Here is a 10,552-nt window from a genome sequence, read left to right on the forward strand (position 1 = left end):
TAAAAACTAAACAAGCAACTCCTTAGCCGGAGTCATTGGCTAAAGAAAGTATGTTTAAAAAACCTCAAGAATTTAGCCTTCACAAACCAGAAGACTGGTTAGACAGTGGTTTACATCCCTTCTGTAGCCGGGCCTACCATGAGAAAATTAGCATTAGCACATGTTCTGTGCTTTACTGGGTTTGATTCCTCTCTCCCCATTATTCTGGGGCTGCTGTTAATACAAAGCAGCTCCCTGACCTCCACGCTGTTCTTGCTGCCTTCAGAAACATCAGGTCTGTTAACATGGTGCAGGTCCCCTGGAGCTGGCCCTACAGTGACACACAGATCTGTGGTTAGGCTTTAGTCACTTGGGCTTTGAACAACTGCATTAAATGCAACACCATTGGAGTAGCTACTTATATACAAGATGGAACAAAATGTAGGGTCTATCATACGAAAAAAATATATTATCAGTAGCCTATGAATATAAATTCTTAAATTCTGTTCTTTTCCTTTGGGTACAGGGAGGACATGACAAGGAAAAGACAGGCTTAAAGTAAGTTCTTCCAACTTCTGATGGTTATCAGCATCTTTGAGCAAAGAGATTGTAAACTCTGGAACAAGGTACTTTGTCACACATGTTTGAATCCAAACTGACCAGTCGACCGTACTAGCCAATGCATAATGCCCAAATAGTCTTTCATGATACTTAAACAGAAGACATAGCATTTGACATCTGGCAAACAGACACATCCAAATGAGAAGGGAGTAAGGTCAAAAACATATTTGCCATTGCATTTGATCATAGTTCTAAAATCTGTTATGTCATGTGCACTCTCTAAATCTGGGAGAATGAGTTGGCCCATACTAGTTTAATGGTATTGCCTATTAAATCTCTCATCTGCACGTTGCCCTGAGTTATCACAGCTATTGCTCCCTTCCCTGTACTTCCTCCTTACTGCCCCATCTTTTGCTGACTGCATTCTCCTCTACCAGAGACTGCAATTTAACTCTAAAAAAGCCTTTATTTCCTCCCATGGAGACTCGACTCTTGCCCCTCCTCCCCCCACCCTGCCCATCCCCATGATCTCTTGAGCTGAAGAGCTACATTTTTCAATTAAGATTTTAACAGGCATATAGGCAATTCTGCTATTTCCTGGTAGTTTTCCACCTGTTTCCTTTTTACAATCATCTGCCATTGTACAGCCCAACCTGAACAGAAGGATCTTCTTACCTTCCTGTGGAACAAGGAGCTATGGCTGGAGAAGTACCTGACATCTTTTCTTCTCCCTCCCACCATGCAATCTAATCTCCCAGCACACAACCAGGCATTACCTCCTCAGTAGCTTAGCATGCTTTAGTTTATCTTGGAAACCCTTTTCTAGTCCACTCACCTTTTCCCAATTTTCTCATATATATCATTTTGATTATTGGCCACTAGCATAATTCTATCACTGCACAATAATTTTTTTTTTAAATTAAATTCTAAAAGTCTGATTAAATGCCAGAACAAGCAAAACCAGCTCTTCTGATGTCTGACCACAATAGCTACTATTCAATGACACAATTCTCTAGAATAGTTAAAAAGCAAAATACAAACAAAAAAACCCACTCTACTATTAGTGCTTTAGTCTTAAGTCTCCAGAAAGCACTTTATTCTTGACTCTTCACCTTCATCCTGTTTTGTCTGAATTAAGTGTACCATACCAAATCTTATTTAAGACTATAAACAAATGTCTAAAATGAATACTTAAACAAGTGTTAGTCATATTGTTAATGCTGTCTTATACCAAGTTACAACATCTCTATGAGCTAGGCCACGGAAAACAGTCTATTGATTAGCAACATTACTGCCCGCAGAAAGTGAAACTTGGCTTAGTGATTTAGCAACAGCATGATGACCACATCAAAATGATAGCCCATGAAGCTTAGAGCCTGACTGAAAGAACAAACCACGTATTTTACCTCTGGAGCATAACAAAGTGCTCTTTCTGTACTGCACCTAAAAATCCAATGTATGCCACAAAAAAGTTTCAGAATTCAACGTCTTGAGTAAAAAGGACTACTCCAGAATGCAGAGGAACTACTAAACGATAATGTTTAAGCACCTTGCTATTCCAGACAACCACATCACATTATCAGCTTAAGAAAGGCATATTCACTTTAAAACCAGTCAATTTTTCCTCCTGCATTGGTTTTGAGGGCATGTAAAATACACCTAAGAATATGTTTTATGATCAAGGCAAGACTATCCTCCAGGATTAGAAGAAAAGGGAGTACAGATCTTCAATGAAAAATACATCGGCTATCTTTTGAACACTGACCAAACGCTGCTGCCACGTATTACAAACACCCAAAGGGCTATAACGTTTCAGGTTCTGCTCAGCTAGACCCTGCATCTACTGTAATCAGCATGTTTGAGCTGCTCAAGTCAAGAACACTAAAAATGAAGTTATCAGCAGGCAACACTAGCACAGCACTGACACAGGACAAACGTCAAGACCAGGTAGTAGTAAGGACTTGTAAGGACCATAAGACTGGCAAGATGCACTTAAATTGTTAATTGCTTGCTACTGGACTGCGGGGATGGAGGGGAGCACCTCACAGCAAGTAGACAAGTAAGAGCACAACCTTCACAAATAACAGAACAAAAAATCCTGAAAGACCACTCTAGTTTTGGAGTGGTGGTGTCCAAGATTCCTATGACTCAAGAGACCTTAAGCATGGTAGAAGTCTCATTCTCTTCTGTATATATGCCTCTGAAGCATTAGTAGTTGCTGCTCATAACCATAAACCTAATCCTGGGGAAAAATTTTGAAAATTACATTAGCCAAGAACTGAAACGGGCATCTAATACCAAAACACTCCTTGTTTAGGTTACAGCGTAATGCAAAGGTGACTGAGTAGCCTAGTAAATACAGCTCCAGAAGACCACGTGAATGTTCAAACTACTCATTTTAAAAATTTTATCCTACTGGTCCCATATTTTCCTTTTCCCCATTCTTTCCTCCTTGTCCTCCTCCCTGACATTTTGGTAGATCAAGTCAACACAGCCATCCTCCCTTCCCTCTACCCCTGTCTAGGACACTTGTTCTGCTTCAAATCTGTACAGGAATGATATGAGAACCAGAATGACTGCCTTACCAGGACTCCCAAGAGGAACACGTACACTTTGTGGCAGCTGTCCGATACAAAAGAACCATAAAATATTGACATTTTTTTAGTTTGATGCCTGCCTAAAAAACTCCGAAACCCGCAAAAATCTATTTTTTTCTAACACTTTCCAAACTTCTTAGATGCTTATAAGCTTTGTCACTGCAGTATCTGAATATCCCACAATTAATTTTTTTCCTCTAGAAGAAATTATCCCAACCCACTAACTACATTGGCAGTGTAAAACAAAAACTCCTGAGGTCAGATGACTAAAGCAGACAAATATTTTCCTTTGATATCAATGACAAACCCAGTCAACTGAGATAAAAGGCTTCAAATACCTTTAAAAGAGCTCAGTGCCAAGACTACACTTTGGTGTGGTTTTCTTTAGTTTTATCCCCAAATATCAGTCACAACTAACCTTTCTGATCCCACTTATTTTTCCACTGGTAAAAAGTTCTGCTGTCAATCTTTTTTCATAATTCACTAGCCTATTATAAGTGGATCCACCTGAAGTTTTGGAAGGCTGGTGGGTTTTTTGTATTTGTTTCTTTTAAAGGTCCTCCTCCCCCCCTCCCCAGATTCATGTTCAAAAGGTCTAAAAACAGAAACAAAAGACAGCTTAATTGCTATATAAAAATCTTAGCTGATTCACTAGTAGCCTGCAGAAGAAAATCCTTTTAGCAAAACTTGACCTCTTTACTTACTGCTGCACTACTAAATCTGTAAAATAGGGGCTAACACTAATAAGAATATCCTGCTTCTTCTCATGACATGTAATCAGATGTTTAAGTACAGAATAATATTGGATCAACTACATGATAGTGATGACTTACAATGCAGACAGGAGTCCTGTTTGAGAACAGGGAAAATGCATTTATAGGATATAGTTGTTTAAAGGGTCTCACTAGCAGCAAATCATTCTAATCACTTGGGCTACATGGCACTTCTTGTTGGCACATTTTTTATTACATCTACCTACTAGTAACAGAAGAACTTTTGAATCGAGCTCTTCCAGTCCCAGAACAATATTCTTAACTGCAAGCATTTATTTTCACTCCAAACAGATGTAAAATTTTTCCCACCCCCCTTTACTTTTATTAATCTTTTCTGTTTATGCTGCTCTTGTAGATATTTGCAAACTTTTTCTATTCTCGGGCCTACAATGATTTTGCTGATGGTTTTGCTCTTGCTGTATCACAGCACATTCTGAACATGGACCAGATGAAAGCGATGCATCTCATTCTCTCCAAAGATTACATATATAGTTCATTGTACTAACACAGAGTATTGACAGTGAGAACAAATATGCACACACACAATATATAAACAGATACAAGCTGATAAGGAATATTCAGCAACAGCACGAAGATAATTACAAAAGAACAGCTTGGTAGGAAAGCTCTGAAAAACCTATTAATTACTTCATTTAGCAGGATTGTCTTCAGCCTTCAACTTCCTCTTCATATGGATAGACAGAGCTAATAATTTAAGTGCAAACCAGTTACATAAGGATGAGTTCTTTCATCAGAACACTTGGTTGATATATATGTGCAAGAACATTAAAGTTCCAAAGACTTTCTCAAATTAAAGTTTCAAATAGGAGCCATGAGAAGGAAGCAACATTGTTTAGGTTTCCTAGGAAAGTAATCTGCATTGTTTTAAAGATTATGTCAAGTCAACATCGCAAAGAAACTACCCAAGTTCAAGACGTCTGATGCAAACACTCAACTTGCCTCTTCAAATAAAAAACAATTAATGATGCTAAAAATAGTATTTCTACAGCAGTGAGAAAGCTAGAAGCTGACTCAAAATGCTTTGTAAACGTACAAGGTCTGGTGGCAATGAAGATAAATTGCTACAAACTTGAGTTGAGAGTTTGCAAGGTAATGTGCCAGAGCGACCATAACCACAGCTGGACAATGAAACTCCCCAGTGGGTTTACAATCTAGTAAGACCGACAGTATAAAAACATGATTCAAACTAATTTGGAAAGGAGTCATCATGGCCATCAGTCCTAACTGACAAGAATGATTTAGTACTACACGGGATGCTGCCATCTTGAGAAAAGGGAAAAAAACATAAAGGAACAGCATCTTTCCGTGAATATACTTTTTCCACATTTAGAAAACACGGTTGTCTGTTTGCCTAGAGAAAATATCTCTAGAAGTTTTTGGCTAGACAGTTTGCCTAGCTGAATTCTATTAATCTAAACTCTCTATTAAAACTATGGGGTTTTGCCAGTAATACAAATACCATAAACACAAGGTGAATGCATCTACATACAAATCCTGAGGACAAAATTATTAAGTTACAGTACTAGCATGAAAAGAGTAGCGACAAAAACTGCATTTGCAATTGGCATCAAATATACAAGCCACATGGAATCTGCCATTTTTATTCTATAGGCCGAAGTCTGTACATACATAGAGTGCTGAATTCAGGATTGTACCAATACAGCAAATAACTACGGTTACAAAACAGACTAACTCACAGATTTGAAAGCATAACTCTCTTTACCAAAGAGGCATTCATTTCAGAGTACTGTCAAATTTATTTCAAGTAGATAAAAACATTTGTTTACGAAACATCTCTGGTATGCACAGTGTTGAAAATAAGTTTCACTCCAAACAAAACTCTCTCTTCAGTTCTCCCTTATTAAGAATAAGCCCTAAGAGTTAACAGGAGTATTTCATGATACAAATGTTTACCTGACAGAGATTAATGTAAATATTGTAGCAAAAGGAAATACTTATGTTCTGAGACACAATCTCACTTAACCTTCACTCTTCCTTCATATAATCAAAAGCTAGCCATCCCCTTGCAGGTCTGTTTTCCCCTCATGTGCACCTGCTCGGTGGGGCAGTTAGCCCAGACAACTCCAACTGCCTGAAATCAGAATCACAAAACAAAGATAAACTGTATTTGTTGAACAGCTTCTAATATCGTGGCTTTGAAAGTGTTTTCCAACAAACCAATAAAGAGCCAACAATTCCTTCCCTAGAAGATCAAGCTTCACCTCCTCATAAATCACCGGACATATAATGCTTAGAAGAGCTTTCCTTCAAGTAAGTAATTTTTGTTGACTGTATTTGTTTGAAATACTATGGTCTCTAGGTACTCCAGTTCTCCGGACAGAAAAAAAAAGTAAACTAAAACGGCTAAAGCAAAACGCATTCCCCATTAAGAGCAAATGTTTTAGTTTAAAAATGGTAGCAAGTCACCCTTACTACATTCACCAGAGAAGTCATCTCTGAGCACTTTTGCTCAATTAGCCTTATTTTCTGAATTAGGTTATCTCAGACTAAGCCATTCTAGTCCATACCAGTAAAGATACTACTGTCATGCTTGTTCACAGCACCAGAAATGATTCCTTTAGTCCAGGAGCAAGGCATACAAACGATACATAATGTTCACCTCATATCTCATTTTTCAGTATACTGCTACCATACTGTATGGTGATAAGTCCAAAACATTTTGCAACCATAAAGTACACTCACTCACTATATGAAATTAATATTATTTTCAATATCAGATAATTGGGCTTGCCTGAAATCTGATGAAATTTAATGTTTGGAATTTTGAAAATTTCCTTGCATAAAGAGGCCAGAGTTCTTTTCTGCATTTACCAACAGAAAAGCAAGCCTGAGGTAAAACTACATGTACTTCAACAGACTGAAAGATATATTACTTATTCAAATCATACAGGGACGGTAAGGACTGACATGCACCACCACCACCCCACCCCCTCCAGAGACTCTCCAATTCTGAACACAGGATGAAGCCAGCAAATCTAAAAAGCAATCCACCACAGCCTGAACAGTAGCATAACACCAACAAGGAAGGCAACGATATCCTCCAGATGTTTCCAATGTGTACATTTTTCTGACTTTAAATCTGAAGTGAAATGGATTTCAAAAGTCTTGAAGTAGGCAAGTACAGAAAATTCAATACGGATACCACTGACTTCAGTTTATGAACTGCATTCAAAAACAAAAGAAAAAGTTTAAGAAAGAAAAAAGCACTTTTATAAAATAGTCTGAAGAAAATAGATATATACACACACACACACAGAGTTCCACAATTATATAGTTATGAGGTTACAGTTGGGTATTTTTTCTAAATACCAATATCAGTCTAAGACCTTAATCATCGTTAAATGCTTACTTCATAATAAGACAACACACACCTGTGAAACAGTTTCTATTTCACATGCACACAAAGCATTCCCAGTGTTTTACTGATAAAGTGCAAATACGTAGTTTGTTATATCATTGACAGAGATACTTTTGACTAAGAACAAACAGCCACTGGTTACCTTTTGTTAAAAAAAAAAAAAAGTAAAATTCTCTATGCTGATCTCATTCACCTTACTTTTTTATTAACAGCATTATAGATGTAGTTAGAATAGACTACGTCAGTTGGAAGGGACCTACAACGATCATCCAGTCCAAATGCCTGACTGCTTCGGGGCTGACCAAAAGCTGAAGCATGTTGTTAAGGGCATTGTCCAAATGCCTCTTAAACACCGACAGGCTTGGGGCACCGATCACCTCTCTAGGAAGCCTGTTCCAGTGTTTGACCATGCTCTCGGTAAAGAAATGCTTCCTAATGTCCAGTCTAGTTCACGTGCTTGTTTTAAGTGAACTTTGTGTGGAACCCTCTATACCTGTAAGAGCATAGGAGCTCACATTTTACATCAGGACCAGCATGCACACATCCCAGCTGCCTGCCTCTGACATCTGAAGAACTAATTCATTGCTGGAACCACGCGATCCGGTTTGTTAAATAAACTGTCACAGAGATGAAACCAAAGCACAGTAGTTAAAGATTAAATTATAATGTCAGTAGGAATCCATCAGTGGGAACCTCTCCTCACCACAGAGGATGTCTTACTTCTCGTGACTCCTCTTACCCGGAGCAAAACTACACAAAGCCCACTGGCAAGAAGTTTGCGGTTTAAGATTTATTGTCATATTTGAATCTCTTCCCCTAAGCACCTGTAAGCATGACATTCGTTTTTGTTATTTACTATAGCCCTGAAACATATAGAAACAAATCCCAGTTTGTCCACTGCCATTAAAAGGGGGGAAAGCCAGTAAAGAGGCAAAACCCGCCACCAGAGCCCCTTGTAGGCGCCGCGTCCCTCAGCCCCGAGCGCCGGCACCCAGAGCTGCGGGCAGCCCGCCACCTCCGCCGGGGCGCCCCTCCAAAACGGCCGCTCTCCGCCTCGCCCCTCTCCTGCCTTCCCCACGGTGTCAGCGCCCCGCACAGCCCCCGGGCTTCGGCGCCGCGGGCCCGCCCGCCCCCGGCACCACCGCCGGACCCCGCCCCGGGCCGCCCTTCACCCGGGTCCGGAGGAGGGAGCACCGGCCAGGGCCCCCCCGCACCGCTCCGGACGGCCATTGCTGCCCCGCCCCCCTCCCCGGCAGCGACCGTTAACGCCCGTCTGGGGGCGCAGGGCGCACTCACAGGTCACGATGGGCTTGTTCTCCATGGTGTAGATCACCGGGGCTTCTCCCTGCCCTCCTCCTCGGCGGCCGCCGCCGCGGCGGGGTCCATGAGCGGGCGGGGTCCTCAGCCCCGGCTCGCCCGCCCGCTCGGCGCCATGGAAACGCCGCCGCCGCTCCCCCCCGCCGGGGGGCTGGGACGGGCCGCTCCGCCTCGGGGCCTGCTAGCGCTCTCCCCCCCCCCCCCCCCCGCGCCTCCCCCACCCCCTTCCCCGCGTCCCCGCAGCGCCGCTCCGGAGGGGAAGGCGGGCGAGCTCATCCGCTTCCTGGATCACCGGCTGAGCATTACCGCTTCCGGGGGCGCCGCGGCCCGCCGGCGAGGGGCAACGCTGCCCGGGCCCAGCAGGGCCGCCCAGGGGTTAACCCGGAAAACGGGTGAAATAAAGGGGAAGCGGGGCCGGGGCGCGCTGGGCAAGGGGTGGCCGGGCGCGCCTGCGCAGAGCGGACGGGGTGCAGCTCTCCCCCCCGCGCCGGGGGAGGGGAGGGGAGGGACGAGAGGGGCGGTCGCTGAGGCGCGGCCGGGCTCCCCTCTGTGCCGCCGGTCCGCTCTGCTCCGGGCTTGGGGCAGCCCTTCGCGGGCGGAGTCGTCAGGGCCGGCCTGCGCTGCCCGAAGCCGCAGGTGGCCGGAGGCAGGGTTACCTGGCCGTCTTCGGCTTGCCTGCCCTCGCCCCCGCGGCCGGGCCGGGCAGGGGGAGGCCGTGCTCTCCCGCCCGGCGGGAACCCCAGGGCGCTGGGAGGGAGGCTGCCCCTGCCGGGTGCTCTGAGGCGACTGTGGGAAAGAGCCCCCCCCAGTCTGCCCAGTTCACTGACGCCCGGCGTGAACGACGTGAATCTTTATTTAAATTTGTTACGGGACTTCTGTAAGGCTCTGGTGGACTTCGTGGGCAGCGGCCCGAGGCCTGTAAGGCTGCTGGACAGCGGGCAGGGAGAGGGGCCTGCCAGGCTGTGCCATGGCTGGGCCGTCCCTGCGCCCGAGGGCAAAGAGGCGGTGTTGGTTGCTCTGGGCCTAGAAGAAACAGGCGTTTGCGTGACAGATGCGTTGCCAGTTTTCACAGGTGGATTTAAGCCTCTGCTCACTGCCTTCGAATAATCCCCTGTGGCAGCATGGAGAGCTACTCTTTCTTCTTTTCTGCCCAGGTAGGGAAAAAAAAAAGGAACATATTCACAGGACTCTGTAGCACATGTTTTGTGATTCAGAGCCTAGGTTGTTCCCATGGCTGTTAGAGCCTACAGCTTGGCTAGTTTGATGGGAGTAAGTGCGTTAGGGATCATATTTTCCACTGACCTCAAATACTTTAAGCAGTTTTGTTGCAGGCCATCTTGAAGATACACTTTGCAGATCATAGTGAATCAGGCAACAGATGGCTGGCCTTATAATTCACTAGCTTCATTCTTGGAGCATGGAAAACATGAAGAAGAAAGGGCGAGGAGTTGTGTGTATGGAGCGTGAGCTGAGAGGGAGAATTATAGGGAACAGAAAAGAGCACATAGCATGGGCAGGTGAGTAAGTGGAGGTGAATGAGATGCAAGTACAAAACTGGCTCATGCAAAGGAGGCACAATCATAAGTATATTTTCGTTCCAGAGCAATGCATAACAGAGTATATCAGTGAATATGGCCCTTAAAGTTTAAGGGTTCATACTGTAGGTTTTTTAAATGCATAGAAATAACATGCTATTACACTTCTCTTGGGTCTAATTAGTTGTATCAGACTTCAGTACTCACAAAGTTGACCCTTGTTTTACTGTAGACTGAGAGGCTATTCCTTTTTTTTAATAAATCTACTGTTCACCTTGGTCATTTGCAGTTTCTTCAGAATCAAGAATCCTAAACTTAGAGGATTTAGACTTACTCTCTCAAGTAGAAGTAAATAAGATACAGAAGAGCATACGGAAAGTAGTCTACCAT

The 10,552-nt window shown here is 43.5% G+C and overlaps 1 protein-coding gene across 1 annotated transcript in view; it reads right to left on the minus strand.

The window, feature by feature from the left end:
- TRAPPC10 (trafficking protein particle complex subunit 10) overlaps positions 1-8,696 on the minus strand; it is a 44,305-nt gene extending 35,609 nt beyond the window's left edge. The window contains 2 exon segments of the mRNA XM_050897706.1: positions 8,607-8,648; positions 8,651-8,696. Coding sequence (XP_050753663.1) covers positions 8,607-8,648; positions 8,651-8,696 — 88 coding nt within the window.
- Positions 8,697-10,552: the final 1,856 nt, after the last annotated feature.

Source organism: Gymnogyps californianus, chromosome 1 (genome assembly GCF_018139145.2).
Source record: "Gymnogyps californianus isolate 813 chromosome 1, ASM1813914v2, whole genome shotgun sequence".
Classification (NCBI taxonomy): Eukaryota; Metazoa; Chordata; class Aves; order Accipitriformes; family Cathartidae; genus Gymnogyps; species Gymnogyps californianus.